The sequence below is a fragment of the Bidens hawaiensis genome, unplaced genomic scaffold (assembly GCF_021521415.1).
Source record: "Bidens hawaiensis isolate Kalapana, Puna unplaced genomic scaffold, B.hawaiensis_p1.1 tig00034270_1, whole genome shotgun sequence".
NCBI lineage: Eukaryota > Viridiplantae > Streptophyta > Magnoliopsida > Asterales > Asteraceae > Bidens > Bidens hawaiensis.
The window spans coordinates 163,895-189,363 of NW_027495926.1; the positions used below are offsets into that span (position 1 = coordinate 163,895).

The window sequence follows — 25,469 nt, forward strand, 5'->3', positions numbered from 1 at the left end:
TGAGGTATTATCATGAACCAATTCATAAATACCGTTGTTTGGTACAGCTTTAAAAATAAAAGATACCATTAGATGACACATGCATTTCCGATCTTACAAATTTAAAGTCAAAGTTACATTGTCTAAGAAGGTGCACAGAAATAATGTTCCTAGTCAAACTAGGAGCATACAAAACATTTTTTAAAACAACTTCCAAACCACTTGGAAGTGATAAAGTGAAGTCTCCTCTAGCGACCACGTGTACTCTTGCACCGTTGCCCATGAAAAGATTCACTTCGCCCTTCTTTAAGTCTTCATTCTTTTTGAACCCCTGCAACCAATTGCAAATATGAGTTCCACATCCAGTATCCAATACCCATGTGTTAGAAGAAATAAGATTTAGCTCAACATTAATCATAAAGACATTACCCGAGGTATGCGCCGCATTCCTCTTGTCTTTTAGCTCTTTTAGGTAGACCGGGCAATTGCGTTTCCAGTGTCCGGTCTCCCCACAACCAAAACAAGGATCATCCTTATGACCCCTCGGTTCCATAACCTTTTGTTTCTTTGCCATAACCGGTGATTTGCCCTTACCCTTAAGATGCATAGGGGGACCCTTTCTTTTTGCTACCTTAGCCTTAAGATTGGGTTGAGATCGATTCTTGGATCTACCTTCATTGATCGCAAACACGGGTAAAACCCTTTTGCCCATGCTCGCCTCGGCTGTTTTAAGCATTGAGTGAAGTTCTCCAATGGTTTTGTCCCACCCGTTCATGTTATAATTTAACACGAAAGTGTCGAACCTTTTCGACAAAGAGTTAAGGATCAAATCCGTTGCTAGCTCTTTTGAGATGGGACAATTGAGCTTGGCGAGGCGATCAATGTAACTTTTCATCTTAAGTACATAAGTTGAAACTGGTTGATTATCATCCATTCTACATGCATGCAAGGCTCGAACCGTTTCGAACCTTTCCACTCTCGATTGCTTAAGGAACATTTCCTTAAGTTGAGTAATCATGTCGTACGCATTATGGTTTTCGAAATCCTTTTGGATTTCGGGAACCATAGTCGCCAACATGAGGCATGATACTTGAATGGAATCTTCCGTGAGTTTGACCCAATTCATGTATTCGACCTCAGTTCCCTCTTCCGGTTCTTCGGGGATAGGTGTTTCCAAAACATGATATAATTTTTCTTGTTTTAGAACAATCCTTAAATTTCGGAACCAATCCGAAAAGTTATTGTGGTTAAGACGGTCTTTAGCGAGAATAGATCGGAGAGATACGTTTTGGACGTTAGGGATTATGTTGTCGTCGACGTGTGCGGCCATCTGCAGAATTTTAATTAAGTTCATTTTAGTGTTTTACCTTTTAATTATTAATACCCTTTTTATATATGCAAATATAATTAATAATTAAAATCTAGAATCCAACGATAAACCCGACTCCGGTTAGGTGACCTTTTTCCCATTGTCGGTTTATCAAGGTAGTTATTCATAACAATTGCAAACCCTTTTGCAACTTCTAGAATTTATGGGACCGGTTCGAAATCATATTTCGTGTTGGCATGTTTATCCCATCAACACCTATTAGACCCCATGCTTGGGTGACCCTCTTCACATGGTTCTAATTTAAGTCGTCCTACTTGTATCAACTTGTAATATTAACATACAAACGGTTAGGTGACCTTTTTCCCATTTTATGCCAATATTACCTCAACATGTTAATTTACTCTATGCGGTTAGGTGACCTTTTTCCCACTAAGAGCTTATTAATATGTTAAGTGTTATACAAAAGGATGGTGTTTAACTTATTATCCTTAATTTTAAAAGGGATTTTTAGTTTTAATAATTCTAGTTGTAAAACTTTAAATCATGTTCTAACATGCATTTAGTAACATGATATTTTGAAACCATTTTCAAAATTCTAATTTATAATAAAGCCATTTTATTATGGGCGTGAGACGGCTAGTTAATAAATCCATTTTATTAAACTATGTGTCACGTAATTACCGATAATTATTAGAACCCGTTTTATGCTTTGTTAATTAATTCTATGTGACGAAGTTGATATCCTAATATCTAACAACCACACAATCAAACAATCAATTAATTAACAAGCATACACAATTATACTAGACACGAGCCACTAAGTTAGACCACACTTGTTAGCCGAAACAAGTGTGTATCTTAGGTCCGATCCTAAGGGACACATGACACATGGATGTTGTAGCTCCCACTCGATCCCGCATCCAAATGCTTCGAGCATCTTCTTCAACCTTGTTGTGATCCATTGGGCTTGAACTTGGGCCTTAGCTTCCATAAGCTTCCACTTGGGCTCAATTGGTGGGCTTAGGTCCTTTTGGGCTTGAATCCCTTAATGGGCTTGTGAAACCCATTATCACCATACCCGGCCCAATTAGGCCCAAACTTCCAATTTTGCAATCTTCTTTAATTTTACAAAATCAAATGTCCTAATACATTTTTTTCTATAAAATAAAGAAATTACAAATAACCTATTTATTACATACCCATATGAATAAATAATTACAAAATTACAAAATTGCCCATAATTAATTATTACAAACCGAAACTTGAATAATTAACTACAATCACAACATCAACCACAAATAAACATCCACTTTGGTCTACGGCTCGGTCTAGTTTTAACAAACATAACCCGTTATGTTTTAGGAACCCGTTCCAAAACCCCTTGACTTTATCGGGCCTAGCCCAACCCATTTGGGCTTGACCCAATAACTAGATTATGGGCTTCGGCCCACATGTGCAAAACACATGGGCTTCGGCCCAATTAACCAAAAATGGGCTTCGGCCCATATAGCCTTTTCCCTTTTATTTCCGGTTAGCCCAATAACCATATTCAAGTGGGCTTCGGCCCAAATTCACCCGAATTGGGCTTCGGCCCATTAACTCGGTTTTTTTTTTTTTTTTTTTTTGAACAAAGCCAAAAACAATAACAAGATTAAATACAAAAAAAATCATGCATGTTAATTTTTTGTATAAAATCTTTCAAGGGGAAAAATATAAAACCGAGAACCCGAAGCTTAGTTTCCCGTATCCCGGCTCTTGATGCCATTTGTTGGGTTTCTATAGAATTTATAAACTTAGTTAACCATTTAACTAGTCACAATTAAGGCGGAAGCGTGATATTTACAAACTAAACATATGAACAACCTAGTTTATTCATTTCAAGATTACCAATAATCTATTTACTAGAAACCCGAAGCAAGGATCAAATGATACGGAATAACTAAACTATCAAAGCATATAAACACTTACAATCTTAACCCTTTAAGAGTTTGGTGGATGGTTGAAGAAGATGATGATGTGAATGCTAGACTTTCAAAGGAAAACCCTCAAACGGAATATACCCCGAGCCTCCAACACGCACCGAGCTATGCTAGGGAGCTCGAACACGAAAAACCCGACACCCGAGCTCCTTCTTCTCTTTTGGCCGTGAGCTAGAGAGAAAGAAAGAAGGGAGTTGTGTCTTGTTTTTGGTTACTTGAAAGTCATATGAATCTTGATTGTACACATGCACACATAAGGGTAGGTTTTTATACAAGTCCACACTCCACCTTATGTCTTTGCCTGTTAATCATTTTGACCAAGTTAGTGGGGTGTGGGGCCCACCCAAAACCGGCCCCAATATTATTATTATTATTTTTTTTTTCTTTTTATTTTATATATTTTATACTTTATAAAAATATATAAACACCCCATCTTTTATAAACCATTTTATAAAAGAATACATAGTTAAATAATCATTCCAATAATAATTATTTGAATAAATAAATTAACCAATTAATTATTTAATACTTTCAAGTAATTATTCAGAAACCCGATTTTCTGAAAGTGTCGTGTTCTGTATTTGTCTTATAGATCTTATCTTAACAAATACATAATTGGTGTGTGTCTAACTCGTTATTGGGTATGACCCGACTTGGATCAAACATGACTAGCCACATTAACTTAATTATGTGTCTCGGGCATACGATATTCCAACACTATGTGGAATAAAAATAAAATAAAATATGTTCTGGAAACCTAACACATGCATGTTTTTGTGATGATTTTTTGTAAATTAATTGAGATGCTACGATCGGTGGAATAGTACAATCTTTCAAGTAGAATTTCTGTCTCGGTGAAACTAGCTGCTGAATTTTTTGAAAATGCATGAAACATGATAATTGCTAGTTAATTGTTATGTTTTGACCAAATTGCCCCTGTGGGAAATACTTGCTATATAATTGTTATGTTTTGACCAAATTGCCCCTGCGGGGAATACTTGCTAAATAGTTGTCGTGTTTTGACCAAATTGCCCTTGCGGGGAATAATTGCTAGTTAATTGTTATGTGTGACCAAATTGCCCTTACGGGGAGTAATTGCTAGTGATGTACATTATTAATACATGACACGTAAATAATTGCTCACACATGTAATGTATCACGAATGTACTTGTTAAAGTCACACACGATTCACAAACGAAACACGAGACACATTGTGTGCATAGGTATTATGTGCCGAGTCTAGAGACTCGATAATAGTTCCGACACTTAGAAAATCTCTTTGTTGTTTTAGAACGCTAGAGAGAGTTTTTCTGTGACGCGCATCCTTTGGTGATTTATTTTGGAAATTCTTCGCAAACAGTGAGTTCACTTACCCCTCTAAACTGTTTTCAAACGCTTTTCACTTGGGGAGATAACATACTTCGAAAACGCATTTAAGATTTTGTTGGTATAAATTATATATCACTTGTAAAGACTAAGTGGCAAACGCAATAACTAAAGTCCTTCATTCACATCGAACCGTTTAATATTGGATAATAGCGAGTCATTGTTGAGTAGTACTACTGGGTTTGACAAACCCCACCCAACGCTAAACTCGACTGGAGGTCGAGTGGGTGTAATCTTGGCTAAACACATACCATGGTCGGGATAGACCTGGTGGCAAGGCAAATGATAAACAGTCAGCTTCGGTGTCGAACACTTAGTAATACTTGTTTTATAGGCTAGCTACCTATAGATATATAATTGACATAACACTATCTGGTAACGCAAAATGCTGAAACGCAAAACGCTGAACGCAAACGCTAAATGCTTTATTTTATATAAACTTGTGAACTCACCAACCCCGTGTTGACACTTTTAGTATGTTATTCTCAGGTAGCCGAGGCGGGCGCGCGGTATAGGATCATGCATTGCTTGAAAACACTTTTGTTATGCAAACTATTTTAAAACTGTTATCATCAGGTTTAAGTCTTCCTGCGTGACGCAACATTTATTTTATGGTTTTACGCTTCCGCATTTAATTACTCGTAAACGTTTTTATGGTTTGATTATAACTAATGATTCCGATCCTGTTAGTTCACACCCTCTGACGGTAAAACTCCGTTAGTGGATTTTGAGGGTGTGACACTTGATCCCTTGAAATTTTATATTTATTTTATTTTCTAACACTCCCCCTCAAGTTGAGTAGTCGGGTTTCCAATGCTCAACTTACTAAGAAACTTGTTGAATACTCTTCCGTTGACAGCTTTGATTAATATATCTGCAAGTTGGTCTTCCGATCGAACAAATGGTAACTCTATAACTTTCGTTTCAAGTTTTTCTTTGATGATGTTTCGGTCAACTTCTATGTGCTTTGTACGATCATGTTGAACAGGATTTTCTGAAATTTGTATTGCAGCTTTGTTATCACACATGATCTTGCTTGCTTCGGTTGGAGGGACCCTATCTCAGTGAGAAGTCTATGGATCCATAGAACTTCTGCCAATCCTCGTGCAATCCCTCGGAATTCGGCTTCTACACTGGATAAAGCCACCACCTTTTGTTTCTTGCTTCTCCATGTTACCAAGTTTCCGCCAACTAGAGTGAAATATCCTGATGTAGATCTTCGGTCGTCTTCATCTCCGGCCCAGTCTGCATCAGTGTATACCTGGATTTTTAAATGTTTATTCTGTTGAAAGAGAACTCCATGGCCTGTTGTTCCTTTGAGATATTTGATAATCCTTATTACTGCTTCCATGCGGGTAACTTGAGGTTGATGCATAAACTTGCTAACTACTCCAACTGCATATGCAATATCAGGACGAGTATGTGAAAGATATATTAGTTTACCTACCAGGCGTTGATATCTTTCTTTGTTTGCTAATTTCGCATCTTCTTCCATACGGAGCTTATGGTTTACCCTTTGGTGTGTCGACAGGCTGGCAGTCAATCATTCCTGTTTCGGCTAGAAGATCAAGGATATATTTTTTCTGACATATAAAGATCCCTCTTTTTGATCTTAATACTTCAACTCCAAGAAAATACTTGAGTCTTCCTAAGTCCTTCATTTCAAATTCTATGAGTAGGTTTGTCTTTAATTTCTTCATTTCTTCTTCATCATTCCCTGTAATAATCATGTCATCAACATATATAATTAAGCAAGTCACAAGTTTACCTCGCCGTTTAATAAACAATGTATGATCAGAGTTGCCTTGTTGATATCCATATTTCTTCATAGCTGAAATGAATCTGCCGAACCAAGCTCGAGGGGATTGTTTAAGCCCGTAAAGAGATTTTTTTAGTCGACACACTTCTTTTGTCTTAAAACTTCCGGTAAACCTGGGTGGTGCTTCCATATAAACTTCTTCTTCTAATTCCCCGTGAAGAAAAGCATTCTTAACATCAAATTGATGAAGAGGCCATTCTTCATTCGCCGCAATCGAAAAAAGAACTCGAATTGTGTCAAACTTTGCTACCGGGGAAAACGTTTCTGGGTAGTTAACCCCGTATGTCTGAGTATAACCTTTAGCCACTAACCGAGCTTTATATCTTTCAATAGTTCCATCTAGTTTGTGTTTAATTGTAAAGACCCAGCGGCATCCTACTGGTTTCTTTCCCGGCGGGAGATCACATTTTTTCCCATGTGTTATTTTTCATTAAAGCATTCATTTTTGTATCCATTGCATCCTTCCAATTTTTTAATTCCAGTGCTTGTTCCACAGAGGTAGGGATTTGTTCACCGTAGAGAGAAGAGGTAAAAGCCTTGGCTTCTTTGGATAGGTTCCCTTCAGCTATATTAGCAATGGGATACCTAGAAGATTTAGACTTTTTCTCTGGAGAGTATCGTTTTGCTGGAATTCCTCTGTTGGCTCTTGGTGGAAGAACATATCTCTCGGTGGTTTCTTCTTGTATTGGTTCTTCTCTTTCCCCCTGCACTGTTTCTTCAACTTCTACCTCATGATTATCAGATATATCAATATTTTCATGAGTCTCATTAGATTCGTTGTCGACTATATTTTCAACTATTGGGGAATTACTTACCTCGGGTGACAATTCGGGAAGATTTGGGAGAGTAGCACTGACAGTTGGTTCATCAGATTGTTGTGGGATCAATGACTCATTCGGTACTGTGATTGACTTCTTCGAAGGATGATGTCCATTTTGGAACCCATTTCAGCCAACTCAGGGTGTCAAAGCTCTTTCTCCCCCTCACCATTGAGTTGGGAGGTGTAAAAGAACTCAGTTTCAAGGAAGTCACGGTTCATGGTGGTGTACATGTGACGTTTTGTAGGACTATAACACCGGTACCCTTTTTGGTTGATACCATAGCTTAAAAAAACACATTTTTCAGCACAAGGACCAAGTTTGTTCCGATTGATTTTGGGTATGTGGACAAAGACGGAGCATCCAAATATTCGTGGTTATAATGTGAGATCGGGGGGGGGGGGGGGGGGAGTTTGTAAACATGTCGCCCGGATTTCTCGTGCTTGTCTCTCACATGCTTGAAAGAAAACCTCATTCCACACCCCGAAACGCTGCATGCGTATGGCTTTTCTTGAAAGTGAGCGGCTTTTATGTGTTGTTGAAGATTTGAACTCTGTATTTTTTGCAAAAAATAAAAATGAGATTTTTTATTTCAATAAAAATGAGATTTTTTGCAAAAAATAAAAAAATAAAATTAAAGATATGTTTTTTTTTCAAGCGAGACGGGTAGGCAAATTAGATACTTTATTTGGTAAAAAAGAAAAGTTGACTTTTGGTACAGGTCAAACGGTCTGGGCTAGCTGGTAAACGAATTTTCTTGCTTTATAGTTTTTAATAATAACAGTTGTGTATAACCTACACCGACCTGTTTAACAGTAAGTATGGGTCGAAATATCTTAAGACGAATAAAAGGCGTCGAATGAGTATACTTTTCACAAAAATTAAAAAATAAAATTGGGATTTGTTATTTTCGTTGAAAGGTAACTTTTTTATACAAGAAAACTATAGTTGGAAAAAAATAAAAACAAAAAGAGGTCAGAATGTTGACTTTTAATATGGTCAAATGGGCTGGCCTAACCAGTAAATGTTTTTTTCTTTATTATTAGGTATAATTCATGATGGTTGCATACAACCCAAATCAACCAGTTTAACAATAAATAAATAACGGGTCAAAATATCTAAAATGGATCGCGAAGTTAAGTGAGAACACTTTTTAGTACGGGTCAGACGGGCAGGGCTGGGCGACGCAAACCAGTAAAGTTTTCTTTTTTGCAACACGATTTTAGAGGTTTGATAAATCTTGGACACATCTTTGTTGAAAATCAACCCGTTTGAGACAAAAGTTTCCATGTCTCAAATGTTTCCATATTTGACCCGTTTAATAACAAATAAGGAAACGAAACTTACCTTTGAGAATGCTAAGTTGCATCCATCAAAGCTGCATTGGATCTTATCTTTTAAAGCCACTTTTTCGTGTGTGCGAAGGTGACGTTTAATATTTTTCTTCAAATGTTTAGTTCCACATATCATCATCATCACCATCATCATCATCGTACTCAGTATATCCCACCAATAGCAATGCTATGGTAGGGTCTGAGGAGGGTAAGATGTAGACAGCCTTACCTCTATCCCATAGGGATAGAGAGGCTGCTTCCGGTGAGACCCCCGGCTCGATGTTTAGTTCCACATATCTCACAAGTAATATGCTGATGGCAAGACTGTAAATGAGCTTTTAGACACCGCGCGTTTGTGAAATATTTCATGCAACCTGCTTCTCCACAAAACGCCTCGGCGGTTTCCAACTTAACTGCAATGGTCAACAGATAATTTAATTAGAAAATCAATTATAAACTACAATGGTGCTTTTTTTATAAGTTTGAAGATGTGAAAAATAAAAATCAGCAATTTGAGTGATTAAAAAATTGTGCTAATTTAAGAAACTAGTACAAGATACATCAAATGTGTCATAAATGGGTTGACCTCGTTTAGACACGTGTTTAATCATGTCAATTACGCTTCGACTCATTTATGACCAAAAACCATTTACCGTGGACACCTAACACTAGGGGTGTGCGTGGTGCGGTTTTTAGCTAAAACCAAACCGAAAACCAAAACTTCGGTGGTTGGAGATTTTGAAACCGTTAAGTTTCGGCTTTTTGAGTTTCAGTTTTTCGGTTTTCGTTTTGGTTTCGGTTCGGTTTTTTCGGTTTTTGCCATTTGAGCATGAAAATTTTAGGCCGAAAAAAAAAGTTGACAAAAAATAATGAATTTAGGCATAAATAATTTTGTAAATTGTAATATAATAGACTATTATACATTTGATCAAAAATATTTGAGTTACATATTTATTAAATTCTTATAAATTACTTAATATAAAATATAAAAAAGTAAAAATTTAAGAATTCGGTTTGGTTTTTTCGGTTTTTTTACATGCAAAACCAAAACCGAACCGTTAGTGAGGTTTTTACAAAAACATAAAACCAAACCGTCGGTTTTTGTTTCGGTTCAGTTTTTTTGGTTTGGATTTTTCGGTTTTTCCGATTGCGGGTCGGTTTTTTCAGTTTTTTGCACACCCCTACCTAACACCTTTGGGTCAAGCGACTTGCACACTTTTAATGTGTTTTAATTATGCCATTAATACGCCGGCCTGTTTAAGACCCAAAACCGTTTACCATAAACACTAACGGGTCAAGCGAGTTGAACTCATTTAGACAATTTTTGAGTGTACCAGTAACGTTTAAACACGTTTTTATTCATGTCATTAACGTGTTAAACGGGCTGAACTCGTTTAAACATGTTTTTATTCATGTCATTAACGTGTTGGACCGGTGTATGACCCAAAACTGTTTACCGTAAACACTAATGGGTCAAGCAAGTTGAGCTCATTTAAAAACGTTCTAAAACGTGCAGTGTCACTTACCATGAGATTGTTCATGCTTTTGTAACTTTGATGCATACTTAAAAGCTTTTCCACACCCGGGCTCCAAACAAGCATGCTTCTTCTGATCCTCCACGTCATCAACGGTGGGCCCCATACCATTATTATGGATTTCCCTCACGTGTCAAGTCACGTTACCTTGAATCGAAAACTTTTTCTCACAGTTTTCGATCGGGCAGTCAAAAGATTTACCCTCGTGTTGAATAAGATGGCGGTTTAAGTGATCTTTCCTACGGTAACTCGAGTTGCAATCGTCTATTGGACAAATAAAAGGCCTCTGCAGAAAAATGAGTTATTTTTCTTTTATTTGTGAAATGAATAAATGTTTTCTTACATATTATATATGAAAGAATTTTGGAAACCTTGTGCGTTGATCGCGTGATTGAGGACTTGATTGGGCTTCTCAGGAGGTCACCCAACCTGATACTAATCCAATCAAGATCTTGCATTTTGGAGTTCTCGGATTGGGATCCAATGCATCACACAATAATATTCATTTTTTCATAGAATTTGAAAAAAAATGAAGCTTTATACCCTGCAGTTGGATGCTATGAAAGATTATAAACTACAGATAGATTAATATATATACACATATATAGGGATGGGATCAAGTACAAATAGATTTTAACAGGCTTGAACTAGAGTAATTATTAATACACTACAACTAAATGAACTAGAGTAATTATTATGACTACGCAATTACAAAACTGTAACGAAATACCTCAAGTGAGTGACTTTGCATATGCTGCTTCAAATGAGCAGGTTTTTTAAAAGAAACACCACACTCCTCACAAACATTCATTTTCCCGCCATTTTTATCGCCTTCGCCTTGGTTTTCTTTAATTTCATCCTGATTAACAGAATCAAATCCAAACAAAACCATTGATTAACAGATAGTCTAATCAAATCACTGAATCATGCAATTTAATCTTGCAAAACAATCATTTGCAGTCTTATACACATAATTCAACTAGAGGCGTAAACAAGCCAAGCCGCTCGTGAGCTACTCGAGATCGACTCGCAAAAAACTCAAATCAAGTCGAGCCTAAACGAGTTCAAGCCCCGAGCCTAACAATATGTTTGTTTAATAACCGAGCCCAATCCCAACCTCGAGCCTAAAAATAAGCTTTTTAAATAAACGAAGCCCAAGCCCGAGCCCAAGCCTAAAAATTAGCTTCTTTAATAAACATGCCTGATCCGAGCTTCACTTGTTGAGCTTGTGCCAGTTAGCGAGCGTAAGCAAACTTATTTTTTATAAACAAAATTATTTTAAATATCTAATATGTATTCATTTAAGCATTATTATACATATAATAATAATAGGGTTTGGATCAAATACAAATGAAACTAACGTGTTAATTGTGAAAATCAAGTAGAGTAATTATATATACAAGTAGAGTATGTAATACTAGTATAAATAATTACTTGATTATCACAATCAGCACGTTAATTTCATTTGTACATTAATTTTTCACATAATAATAATAATAATAACAAATAATTATTATGTTATATATAAATCTATAATTAAAAATTATATATATATATATATAAAAATAGTTATAAATACATCTAAACTAATCATTATTATTAATAAATAACAAACGAGCTGAACTCGAGTTTAAAAACTACTAACCAACCGAGCTCTAGCCTAGTCAAGCTCGGGCTCGGCTCGTTTATTCGATTTGAACAAGATCTCTAAAAAGTAAAAAAAATAAAAAATAAAATCCCCAAATTAACATGCATTTTGTACTAATTGTATAAAAACCTGGTGGCGAGAGTGAATGTGAGTGGTGATTAATGTCTTCTTTGAACGAATGAGTCCACAATACTCGCACGTGTAACACCGTACGTCTTTGAATATTGGTGATTGGCTATTTGTTTCAATGATTGTTTCTTGTTCCGTTTTGAGATATTGTTAATGGCAGTTGCTTGAAGGTTGAAGCTAGCTAGGGTTTTAAACTGTGACAATTGGGTAATTGGGTATTTGGGCGGGTCGGATTTCAAAGCCCAATAGATATGAGAGTGGGCCTTGGGCTTGTTTTTGGTCTTATAAATCGAGGTAGGCAAAAAAACCCGGTTCCAGACCCGACCCGTGGGTATGAACTAGATTTCAGTTTCTTAGAAAAATCGTACCCCGACTTTGTTCTTGACTTTGTTAATCATACCTAGAATTGGTTCCTGGAAAAACCCGGTTCTAGACCCGACTCGTGGGTATGAACCAGATTTCAGGTTCTTAGAAAAATCGTACCTCGACTTGGTTCTTGACTTTGTTGATTATATCTGGAATTGGTTTCTACCTTGTTTATGGAAAAACCCGGTTCCGGACCCGACGCGTGGGTATGAACCAGATTTCAGTTGCTTAGAAAAATCGTACCCGACTTGGTTCTTGACTTTGTCGAACATATTTGGAATTGGTTCTGGAAAAACCCGGTTCCAGATCCGACCCGTGGGTATGAACCAGATTTCACTTGCTTAGAAAAATCGTACCCGACTTGGTTCTTGACTTTGTTGAACACATTTGGAATTGGTTCTGGAAAAACCCGGTTCCAGATCCGACCAGTGGGTATGAACCAGATTTCAGTTGCTTAGAAAAATCGTACCCGACTTGGTTCTTGACTTTGTTGAACACATTTGGAATTGGTTCTGGAAAAACCCGGTTCCAGACCCGACCCGTGGGTATGAACCAGATTTCAGGTTTTTAGAAAAATCGTACCCCGACTTGGTTCTTGACTTTGTTGATCATATCTGGAATTGGTTCCTACCTGGTTTATGGAAAAATCCGGTTTGCCCACCTCTATAAACAACTAATATATATCTTAATTTTGTCTTCTTGGGACTAGCCAAAGAAGACAAAATTCAATGTGTGTGTTCGTATTTTCGTTTATATAAAATCTAACATTTTGAAAGTTTGATTCGTTTTCGTCGGAGAAAAATCGAGACGCGAAAATAGATGTTATGACTGGACTGGGAACCGGGTCCTCAGACGGTTCTTTAAGTGCTCTAAACATTTCTTTTTTATTTATAAAAGTACTTAAACTTGTAAAGTCATATTGAACATATATGTATTATTCTTTTATCGTATATATGATGTCATAAGTAGTGGACCAATAAGGTGGCCATTTTGTTGTGCAGACCGACTCTGAACACATTGTAAAAAAATATAGAGAGCCACGAAACTAGGATCTCATGTGTAGTTTTAGACGTAAAACTTATTTTAAGACACCTACGACATCTTTGTCAATTGTCGGTCTCAAGAAAGAGTAACACAACAAGCCTCATTGAGGTTATGAGTCCTATTGGTCATCTTAGGCAATATTATCTCGACTGTTGTGCATTGGAAGACAAATGTATATACGTGACAATTTTGTAACAAAATTGTGTTTATCACGAGCCAAATATGATTCCTATTCTTTTGTTCGGCTTTTGTTGTTTCATATTATACTCTGGTTTCTGCTATATTTTCCGTTATATATCATTATAAATCTATTTTATGTAAAGCAACCCAAACCCTACCATAACTACAAATATCGCGTACGTGCAAGTGCTTAAAAGTTAAAACTAACAAGACGAAAGTTGGTACTACCTCTAGACTCTAACTAAATTCTCACAATCCCAATAGTTTGTCCTAGAACAAGTAATATATGCATAAATCATGAATTGCAAATTTGCAATTGTTTTTCTTCTTATATTTACATTTTTCATACTTTGTCCAAGAATCATGTGTTCGTTTTGTAATAAAAACCCAATAATTTGGGTTTAAAAAGTTGGGTCTCTAGAAAAGAATGTGCTTCAAAGTAAATATAATAATGTTACAAATTATTCACTATTTGGGATTAAAATTCTAGGAATTTGACCAAGATCACAAAAGTCAATCTTGTTAAGTCTAACACAACATAGTACTTGCTCTGGTAGTTCCTCTGGATGTTGTGCCTAAAAACCAAGAAAAAAACCCAAGTATATTATTAAGTCACGTGAACTAGAAATCGAATCGAATAATATAAATCTCCCTTGTTTACCTGAATCGTTAAACCAACATTGAGTATCCCATATTTCAACCGCTCTCGAAAAGCATCGAGTGCTTTCCGTGAAATGTAGCTGAATCGATGTATGTCTAGATCTATTTCAAAGTAGTCACATCCCTATATTAAAAAATATATTAAAAAACAAGTTTTATACAAACATGTAACACAATACAATATACCAAGGGGTGCATATAACTGCACCCCTGGGTGTCGTGCATGTCACTACACATAACCCTATACTAACCTGGTAAAAAGCGTGTTGAGGGCGCGTAAGCACTGGCTTATCATTATAAGCGTTTAGAAGCTTTCTTTCTGCGGCACACAACTCAAGCTCCTCAGGGTTAACCATCCCCGCCATTAATTTCAGTCGTTCCCGATAAGGAACCGAAGAGTCTTTTGCAAAACCTTTCACTACTTCCATCTCATCCATGACTAGCTTCTATTACATTTATGATTCACAAAGGTTAACCGTGATAAAACACACAAAGACAAAACAAAAATAAAATAAAATAACAATTGAACATGTTATTCTGAGTGCCGAAAGATTATAATGATACGACACCTGAATGCTTTCGCAAAAACGAGGAGATACTTCTTTATCAAAGCTTTCGGACACTTTGAAGTATAAAACTAGACTGATCCCTTCACCATCAGTGTCACATTGAAACAATGTAGCGGGATAAGTTGGCAACTGTCATGTAAATATAAATATCGTGTCATAATATGATGTGTGACCAAATTGAGCACATATTAACTAATAATCTAAACGGCTAAACCAAAACGTCCATTACATATTATGTTTTAGACCATAACTGAATCAAACCGATCCATACTCATTCGTCACGTTAGAAAAAAAACCAGCCTTTTACTTTTTAAGTTTTAACTTTTAGTTTTCCTCGCACCTTTTGGTGTGGCATTTTTTTACTATAAAGTTTTTACAGGTCCGGTTTGGTTCAAGTCAATTTTTGCAAGACACATGAACCAAACCGTACCTGCATAGTTCATAATTTTCATAACTGAAAATTAATATATCTTGGTTTGATATGGTTTGGTGTGACACATGAAGCAACAAACCAAACTTACTAGCTAGATTAATATTATTAATACCTGTACATTAACAATTAGTAATGAAGGTACTTTCTTATTCACATCAACTAAAGGAAGTTCAACGTGTTGTGCGATATGATCGATCTTTCGAGGGCAAAAAAACAAGTCGAGACCGATTGGAACATATGGGCTATAATTTGGAGCCGGGTCCTTTCGCTTATCTCTACATAATTAGTAATAAGTTTTAGTTCTAGGTTTATAAAAAATAAAAACTTATACAAAAAACAATACCAAAAGATAAAATATGTACCTGAAGAAATTTTCACCCCTAAGCTTAAAAACCGAAGGCGAAACAAATGACCAACTTTCTGGACTCGGCTTATCGCTTGTTGATCTTGGAATTAAAAGTCCTGTTCGTGGGCGAAACACGAATCTCTTTGACTGGCCTGGCATTTTGCTAAGCGATTTAGTAATGCAATGTATCGTGATAATCAGAATCGAATAATCAATTTTAGAAAAGGAGTGTTTGAGTACTATTCTCGTGAACTACTCTAGATCAATTTACTATAAGATTGAGTGGAAACAAGTTTAAATGAGTTCGAGCCTAAAAATAAGCTCGTCAGATAAACGATCCTCACTTTTACATACCAAGCTTAAGTAGGCTCGCGAGCCTATACAAACCTATTATTTATATAAAGATAAGGCTACTTTTATTTGGTATCATAAATACATATTACATGATAAAATAACATACATATATGATAAAATTAACTATATATATATATATGCAAATAAACTAGTTAATTAATTATAAATAACAAACAACCAAGTCAAGTCCGAGCTTGAAAATTACACATGAAACCAGCTCGAGCTTAAATGAAATTGACTCAAATTTTTACACCCCTTATATTACTTTAAATAATTAGTTTTGTTATGGGTAGTAAGAAAGTGTATATCACCTACGTTAGTATAGTTATTATTTATCGAAACATAACACACTTAAAAAATTGTTTGTTTGGGTGGAGACGGTAACTCCCCAAATGACACATAGACACCACATCAGATTTTACTCTAACTATTCTAACTCTTCAAATTACACGTTACGTATAAAAAAAAAAACTCCCTGAACTCTCCAATACACACATGTTTGCTTGTAACTTATGGGAAGTATTTGAGGATAATCCCAATTCTTGGAGCTCAATTTCGGCCATATAAAAAAAGGGCCAGTGTTCCCGTAATCCTGTGTGGCCTCGAGCTCCCCAAACCCCTCCTCGAGCCCCATACCGTTCTCTCTTATGAATTTAGATCACAAGTTCATAAAATAACCATATAGCTTCAAATCACAAATCCAAATATACTTACAAAGATTGGTGTTTTCATCTCCATCCGAAGGTTTTTGGTTCATAGGAAACACAATAACAGTCGTTAGGCAAGAAAGATCGTTCTCTAGAATACTTTTATCAAAAACCGAAGTCCCACTTGAGTCTTTGTATCCGTTTATAATGAAAAGCTTGTCACTTTCTATATCATCATATTTGCTATCAATGCTTTCGTCATTTGCATTTCCTAAAGATAAGGAATCAAGAAATGATAATAGGGTCAAGTTTTAAAATAATATAAAACGTCTAAAGTCTAATAAAAGCTTAGGTTACCTCCGTGTACACTAATAAAGTCGTCATCAGAATCTGATCCTAACATACTCATGGAGTCAAACCACATCTCCTCTTGACGACCCGATGCTATAATAAAAGACATGTATCTTTAGCATCCCGGGAAACAAAATGTGAAATTACAAATATACCCTTTAGAAAATCTAGGAAAACTCACCAACACCATTTGCGAACTCTTCAACCCTAAGAGGGACGGAAGTAGACACCCTTCTATTCCATTTTCCCGAACAAAAGAAGTATTTTCGTGATCTTGATGTTTTGTTCGGACTAGAAGCGCATCCACCCATGATAACGTGATGTCTATATACGTAATTTTAGAAAAGATTTCGGACGAGCTAACATGAAAACATTCGAAGATCTTACAAGATCGACTCGAGTTAATTAGGACATAAAGATTGCAAAAGATAGAATTTTGGATTAATATTTGGGTGCAAATGAAATGGGATTTTGATCATAGTTTAGATGAATGGTTGTTTAAAGAATTTATATGGTTAGAATACATGAAAGTAGACCTACTAAATTGCTTTTGACAACTCATTTTGTCCTTAAACCATACAACCACCTGCAAACAAAATATCAAATTTAAAAGTATGTCTCTTTTAGGTACTATAAATAATTATAAATCATACCCTAGATGATATTTTTGGTCTTGTTTGACAACTGCCATTTGTTGCCTATGAAAGAGTCAAATTGTAAGGTTTTTATTTCTTAACCGGCTAGCAAACAAATATTGTTCAAGTTTAACCGAACAAATAAAGGAACAAAGTCTTTTAGCATGTTTACCGTATATGTGCATGTATGTTCGTTCATTAATACGCTAAATGAACATACATGTAAGCACATATATATCAACAAATATAAACAAGAAAACATAATTGAACCTTAACAAACAAATATAAATAAACATATATGCTTACATAAAAGAGATATGTTCGTGTTTATCCATTTAGTTAATCAGTTAATGATCATTCGTTTTTTAAATAAATAGATATAGACAAATTTCTACCGAACATAATATTCATTCTTTTATTACATATACAAACACACTTTTTGCACTCAATCTCACAAAAACACCATATTAGCAACTATTTTCAAAATTTATAATCATTAATCATGTTTAAAAAACTCGTTTACGCGTACTCATTTCTCTTTACGACTAAACATTCTAAAGTTGTGATCAATGTGTCTATTTAAATACCACAAAATCAAAGATGTTGAGAATATTTATTTAATATTTAGGTCTTATTACAATATATATTTTTTATGATTAAAAAATAGTTAGGATGCAACAAACGCAAAGATGAGTAAAGGTCTTCATCAAAAGCATATAAAAAATTGAAAAGAAAGGGACATATAGCAACTACAACAATACCACAATGAAAAAGAGAACCAATCATTTGAATGATATTCTTTTGTCCACATTCATGCTTATAGAAAACTATAACCCTAACAAAAATATTAGAAATTTGGTGGAGGAATTTCCACCAAATCATAAGTTTATATTTAAAATACAAAATTAAAAGTTATAAGAGCATTCTAAATGTTTCATTGCTCCATAAACCTAAGCAATTATTGCATTGGCAAGTCTAACATAACTTATTTTAAATGAAAATCATAAAAATAAAAACTGCATAATATGTTTTTGTGTAGTCTATGAAAAATTATCAGAAGTAACGGAAAAAAAACATATACTATTGCATAATCGTGTCATGTATCATAATTAAAATATTAGAAACGATTGTTTGTAAGGTTCTTATAATTCCTTACTTGAAATTGGGTGTGTGTTGAGTAGCTACTAGTATGTGTATCGAACTTTTAAACATATAATCAACTTTTAAATTTCTAGCTTTTCATATAGTTAACTTTTGAAAGTTACTTTATGCTATGTTAACTTTTAAGATGTGATTTGGTTTAATAAAAATCAAGACAATGGGTATTGGTTTAAAAAGTAAGAGACACGTTATTAGTTTTGTGGTGAGCTATTTGAAAACTTCGAAATGACATGGTTTTCTTGATAAATGGTTAAAAGACAAAGCTATTATTTGATGACGTTGTTTATGTCTCTTTTTTTGATATTCAAGTTGAAAGAATAAGTGTAATCTCTAGTACAAAGGGGATGAAAAACCCAGCCATGTAATTTCTTGGTTTTTGCTGGCTAGTTTCTTGCTAGTCAGTGTTTTATTTTAATTCAGTACAATCGTTCAAAAAAGAAGTGCGAGCATTCGTAAATTATTATTTTAAAATAAGAAAAAGAGAGAAAAGAATCACGAAAGAGATTCGTCTAAGTCTGTATAACCCGTTAGTTCGATATATCTTTTATAAAGTTCTAAAAATGAACTATGTTATGTTTTTGTGTTTTCAATATAAATGTTAATTTATAAGCATTTTAATGTGTTTTGTTTTTAAAAAATTAATAATAATAATAATAATAATAATAATAACTAATTCGTGAATCACAAGGCTTAATGGTCAATATTGCAATAAGGCTTTGATGCCCGCAGGCCGCAACCTCATATTTTATTCCATGATTACAGGCACTAATTTTCTTTAAATATTTCTTTGTTTTTCTTATACAATCATATTGTCTACATTTTTCAAAGAATTTTGGATTTTTATTAAATCAAATGATTTAATTTTGGATGTACTTTTTTTATACATTTACAAAAATGATGTCTTGTTTTTTTAAAAAAAATATTGTAATGCATCATGCGATACGTCCGTATAGACCATATCCATTTACACGGTGCATTATCTATACGGCGCGTATGTATATACAACTCATTTACATGGTGCCTATGTTGTTCTATGTATATAATGAATTTTTACAACGGATCACATGGTGCAGTTGTAGTTGCCTCATTTACTTTGTGTGGATGTTTGTGCCTAAATTGACGCACGTGGCACCCGTTAACAAAACTCACATATGTATAGGTGTTGATTTTTTAAATACGTTTTTATAGAAAATTTGTGCAAGGCGTATCTCTATAATTATATATGTAATGATTTTATTTTGAAAATATGCCATGTATTTTAACTCTAATATTGATTAAATAATATTGTTTCTCTCATAAATATTCAAATATTGCTACAATAACTATTAGTTGTGTTTTAAAAACCAGTATTATCATTTTAATAATTTAAAAGAGTTTATTGACATAATTTTCACTACATTTGAAGTTACATAAACTGAGACACATAAATAGATGATGAATTCGTCTCAACGGACATATCACATGACCGACATACACCCATAATTAGCTTGAGCCAATTCCCGACCCAAATTTCGTCATCTGGAGCTTTAACTATAAACTCTCAACGGTTCATCAATTATAAAAGTTTTACGTAGTGAAATTTTGTTATACTGGCTAAATTTGGATTTAGTCCTTAGTATATGAAGAGTGTTTGATGTAACAGTTTCGTTATTAAATGTTTATATTAACTTTTCTCATTTTTCATGCTTCTGTTCTGTTCAGATGCAAATATATATTTTTATCGAAAGCTGATTTAGACATCTAAGATTACAATTTGCAAACAACTAAATATATATATATATATATATATATATATATATATATATATATATTTAAATTTGAAAATTCTAAAAAATAACTCAAATAAAAAAAGTTGGGGTAGGTGAAGGCCTACCAAACAAAGAACAAGTTCGTCCATTTATGCTACATGACAAAATTCCCAACAAATATACTTGATAGTGGGTTTCATGGTAAGTTATTTTATTTGAAGTGTCATTGATTATATATTAGTATATATTATAAATTATAGATAACTTTGATTTGACCAATTAAATTTTAAGATAACCATTGTTTATTAAAGTTAGGCTTTTATGTCCCGTGTGTGTGGGTTTGTGGGTGTAGTAGGAGGAACATAAGCTGGCAACGTGGGGGCTATGGAGAAGCATAGTTGCTTGTGGTTCCCCCATACAACCCTTCAAACATGGTATGAACATATACATACATGCATGCATATACATATGCAATAGTAGTGGCGGACCCATGATTTTTGGACAATGGGGTCCCATTATTTTCGTGTTCAAATTTTTTGACCCGGTGGTTGTTTGGGTCGGGTGATCAAGTCAGGTCGTGAAAGATAATAGAAAACACTATCATTACAATAAAACATACAAAATACGTCAATCGAAACGATAAAAGAAAACATTACAAATTCTGTTTGTGTCAAATTCTCTAAATATTCCTCGTGCCAATAATTTAATATAACTAAACCCATTTTAGATATTTACTATATTTCTCACAAAATTCCTCATTAGCTAAACCATCTAAGTAATGTTTAGTTAATTTATGTTTTCTTTTATAAAACAACTCAATTCAACAAGAGTCTAGTGGTCAAAGTCAGTTTCGACCTGAACAAAATTAAAATTTAGAAAAAAAAATCGCTTTAACCCGGGTCAAATTGAAGCATTCTTAAAATGAACCGTTTTTTAGAGTTAATAACACAAAAATCATTGAAAAGTTGTTTTCAATGATTCTTGCATTATTAACCTTAAAATTCAAGTTTTTAACATAACAAAGTCACAATCTAACAATAATATACAATATACAATTACCAATTTAAGTATATAATTGCATAAAATCAATCAATTGGACATTTTTATATTATGGAGTAAGTTTTTTTAGCCCTAAAATTACCAGAGAGTTGAGGCAAAATCAAAAAACTAATGGGTTGGTGGCGGAGAAGCGCTGCAGCGGCGTCAGGGGGTGGGCTGGTGGCGGTCCGGCGAAGGCCTCAGCAACGTTGAGGCTTGAGCAGGAGCCTTCTGTTCTATTTGTGGTTCTGATGCTATAAATTTATGAAACCCTAATTACTATATTGACTATTTGACTAAAAGGAAAAAAACAACAAAAAATAAAAAGCAAAACCACTGCAGAAGAGACTTGAACGTGGGACATTTCTGCACATAAAACAAAGAACTTTCTCATTGAAGTAGATATTCATCATGTATATGGGGTCAGCTCGGCTCGTGGCTCGGTTTTGGCTCGACTCGTTAGCTCGGCTCGTTGGCTCGTTTAGATTAAACCCTAAATTTTAATATCTATATATAATAATATCATACTTATACATACATTATGTCACTCGATACCTAAAACCTTATAAAAGAATAACGAAAATAAAACATATAAAGTTCTAATTATTAATTTTTTATAATACGTATGTTAAATTTATATTTTTTTTATCTTTTATATATCGAAATTTATAAAATAAGAAATTCAAAAATTCAAAATTAAAAAATAAAAAAATTCAAAAAAATTAAAGAAGACTGGCTTGACTCGGCTCGTTTACAGCCTTAAATTTACTCACCAAATATATTATATTTCAAATCTCTAGTTTAATTTTAACCTTTGCCAATTTTTATTTGAGTTGTCATTTTCATAGAAGAAAAAAAGTTTGTGTGATATTTATTCAATACACTTAATGTAAACATTATTGTCAAATTGGTCTCGCTTAAATGTGATTCACTCATTCCAACCCAACCCATTAGGTTTGGCTAAACCATCCATGTAAAAAGCTACATAACCTCTTCAACTTCTTCATGTTATAGAGGAAATCTACATCACTATATATACATATTTACTTACACTTGTAGATATTGACTTGAATGTCGAAGGGTGGTTTGAGAGTGACCACATTCGATTCTATTATATTTACAGCTTTGTTTCCAACTCAAGAGATCAAAGAATGACATATCACCACCACCGAAACCACTTCAAACCACAAGAGTCTCAAATGCTGGAATCTCGTACCCGCTGAAAATTTCAATGTTGGATCACTTAACGTTTTGTATGTATGTAACCTTTGACAATCAAAATATAACACCCACACCATCTTTCTATTATAACAAATATTACAACTAACAAAAAAGTAGAAAGTGTGACAACATGTTTGGTGTTCTTAGTCTAGGAGTGAGCAAGAAAACTAAAACTCTTTAACTAAACAATTCACATGACTTGAACAACATAACAAAATTTTCTATTTAGCAGTAGGTCAGTTTCTTCCTGACAGCCAACCTTTTTTTTAAGGTTTCTTGTACATATACGAAACCGAATTAACAAAACTTGAATGATTTTACATGTAACTATTCAAATTCGATTAAGGTATTTTTTTAGCGTTACATTGCATTTGAATGTTCCAAATCATTTGCATGCTTAATAATCAAATGGTAGAAGTAGCAATGCTTCTTTTTGCTATATATGTGACTATGTGCTACTTGTTTTCCTAACTAACAGAATATTCAACCACTTTTTATATTTAAAACTCTAATTTTATTTTCTGGACATATTTTTAACACATGCATCTATCCATGACCTCATTTGTTAACCATTTCTTTTGGTAGGAATGAGGGCCAATCCAGCCAGGCTGTAGGCCTTGTTTGGTGCTTGTATCATTGTATGTATGTTAGTATGTGCAACAATTTTTATTTTGGATTAGTTTAATAAATAAAACATCTTAAATTTATTATTTAAATTTTGAATTTATAATTTAAAATTTGAATTTATTGTTTAAATCTATTACTTTAATCTCCACTTGTGGCCTAGTGGTAGGAGGCTTGGATTATTAAGTGACGACCCAAGTTCGATCCCCATATGTGTCACTTTTGGTGGATTATAGCAACAAATGATTTGAGTTATGCCTTGTTAGGTTGTCAGTTTGAATCCCGAGCCCACCCAGATTTTCGGCCATCGTGTGTTACGCCATTGAGTTCTGCTCTTGTGGTGGCACAACTATTGTCAAGTGCCAGCCGACAGTATGGCTTCCTGAGGGAACGCCCAAGCCTAAAGCCGACATGTGCCCGGTTAAGACAACATAGTCTGACTAAAGTAGGGCAATGAGACTCTCCAAATTTAAAGAGTGTGGTGGCTAGCACACAAAAAGTCATCATTAAAAAAATTATACCTAACCAGAACGACATTTTAATGAAGTGTATGAAATTTAATATTTTAGCTTTTTATAAAAAGAAAATAACTCTATTCCTAAATCTTTAATACTTAAACCCTAAGGGGGTGTTTGGTAGAGGGAATTGAGGGGTGAGAAATGGAATTTGAAAGAATTCTCTTGTTTGTTTATGAAAGAAAGAGGTGAGAAATGGAAATAAACCATTTCCATTTCTCTGATTTTGTTTCTCTAAAAAAAAGCGGAGAATTGGATTTCTAGGGTTTCATTTCTCAGCCTCACTCTCTCACGCCTCTCCCTGCTGTTCGATCTACAGCAGCAAACTCACGCCTCTCCCTGCTGTTCGATCGACTTGCAGCCTCTAATCACCCACAAATCATCTCCAATCCAAGAACCGAGTTCGTATTCGCGATCCTTGCTTCGATTCCAACGATCCTAGGTATGAAACTTTCATTTTTTCGACTTTCTTATGCTCGACCAGACCTAAACCTCGATCCAAACTCAGCTGCTGATGTCGATTGTTATCGTGTGATGTTTGTATGTTGTTGGTAATCGATTTAGATATGTTAGATTTCAATGGTTTATGTTTAATTCGACTATTGATGAAATCTTTGATGTCTAGGTTGGGAATTGAACATTATATGGTATGAAATTGATGAGTTTGAATCATGAATTTTATGTTAGAATGATATTTAGATGCTAGGTTGAATGTTGGAACCGATAAATTGAATGTTTACATGAGTTGCTTGAATGTTGTTGCTGATGAAATCTGTAATGCTGTTTTGTTCAAACAATATTTTGATCATAATAGATGCAAATTGATCGTTTCTTGAGTCTAACATTAAGTTCAGAGAGTCTAGTTTCAAATTCCACTAGTTTCGTAATTTTTAGAGAAGTTTTGATTACCCAAACGTGAAAAATAAAACCGAAGGTCAAATCTGTTTTTGACTGACAGATTTTAGGTCCACTTCTAAAGAGCATAACTCTCTTGTTTTTGAAGTTTTAGACTTCATTCCTCTTTCTAATGAACATTTTAAGTGTCTAGAATATTTCCCAATTGTCCTTGTATGCAAATCCTGAGTAGTCAATTTTTGAGAAATTTTGACATTTACAAACTATGAACAGTAAGTTTTAGATACCTTTGATAATTAGCATTTTAGTTGAAAACCTTATGCATACTTTAAAAATTTGAGAAAAATATATAAACACCTAGAGATGTTGAAGTTTCTGTGAAAATATTTTCATAATTTATTTCAATTGTTTTGTTGATAAATAAATCTATATTTACAAACTCAAATCTGACCAAAAAACTCAGATTTCTACATATCAACAAATCATCACTTTTTACACCATTTTTATCTAGAAATTGACTTGTAACTCACATGGAAACCTTAGGGATCTTGTATAACATTGACTTGTAACTTACATGGAAACTTGGATGTTCAATTTCATCCAAAATAACATATATATTGATGTAAACATTGGCAATTAAACAACATTCAGCAAGTCAGTGAATAAAGTAGCCTGTAATCATTTTTCTTGCTTTCATGATCACTTTGTTGCTAATATTTGGATTATATTTTGGAGTTATTTGCTTTTCTTGAATTTTCTTATATT

At 34.2% G+C, this 25,469-nt stretch overlaps 1 protein-coding gene and 1 pseudogene across 2 annotated transcripts; both read right to left on the minus strand.

The window, feature by feature from the left end:
* Positions 1-8,876: 8,876 nt before the first annotated feature.
* On the minus strand, positions 8,877-12,249 carry LOC143586003 (transcription factor IIIA pseudogene; annotated as a pseudogene). The gene is made up of 4 exons (XR_013144634.1): positions 11,958-12,249; positions 10,911-11,039; positions 10,172-10,466; positions 8,877-9,058 (listed from the first exon to the last, which is right to left on the minus strand). The product of XR_013144634.1 is annotated as a transcription factor IIIA pseudogene (transcript).
* A 1,712-nt stretch (positions 12,250-13,961) lies between these two features.
* LOC143586006 (protein ENHANCED DISEASE RESISTANCE 2-like) lies at positions 13,962-17,516 on the minus strand. The gene is made up of 9 exons (XM_077067656.1): positions 17,089-17,516; positions 16,914-17,000; positions 16,624-16,827; positions 15,572-15,707; positions 15,322-15,484; positions 14,777-14,905; positions 14,459-14,653; positions 14,209-14,331; positions 13,962-14,122 (listed from the first exon to the last, which is right to left on the minus strand). Exons 1-9 carry the CDS (start codon positions 17,216-17,218, stop codon positions 14,009-14,011), a joined length of 1,281 nt encoding a protein of 426 aa, XP_076923771.1. The 5' UTR covers positions 17,219-17,516; the 3' UTR covers positions 13,962-14,008.
* Positions 17,517-25,469: the final 7,953 nt, after the last annotated feature.

Excerpts from the sequence above, each read along its gene's own strand:
- LOC143586006 (XM_077067656.1), bottom strand. The coding sequence starts at position 17,218 with ATGGGTGGATGCGCTTCTAGTCCGAACAAAACATCAAGATCACGAAAA. Across the intron at positions 14,332-14,458 it reads CTCAACACGCTTTTTACCAG|GGATGTGACTACTTTGAAAT; the intron begins GTTAGTATAGGG and ends TTTTTAATATAG. Across the intron at positions 14,123-14,208 it reads ATGTTGGTTTAACGATTCAG|GCACAACATCCAGAGGAACT; the intron begins GTAAACAAGGGA and ends CTTGGTTTTTAG.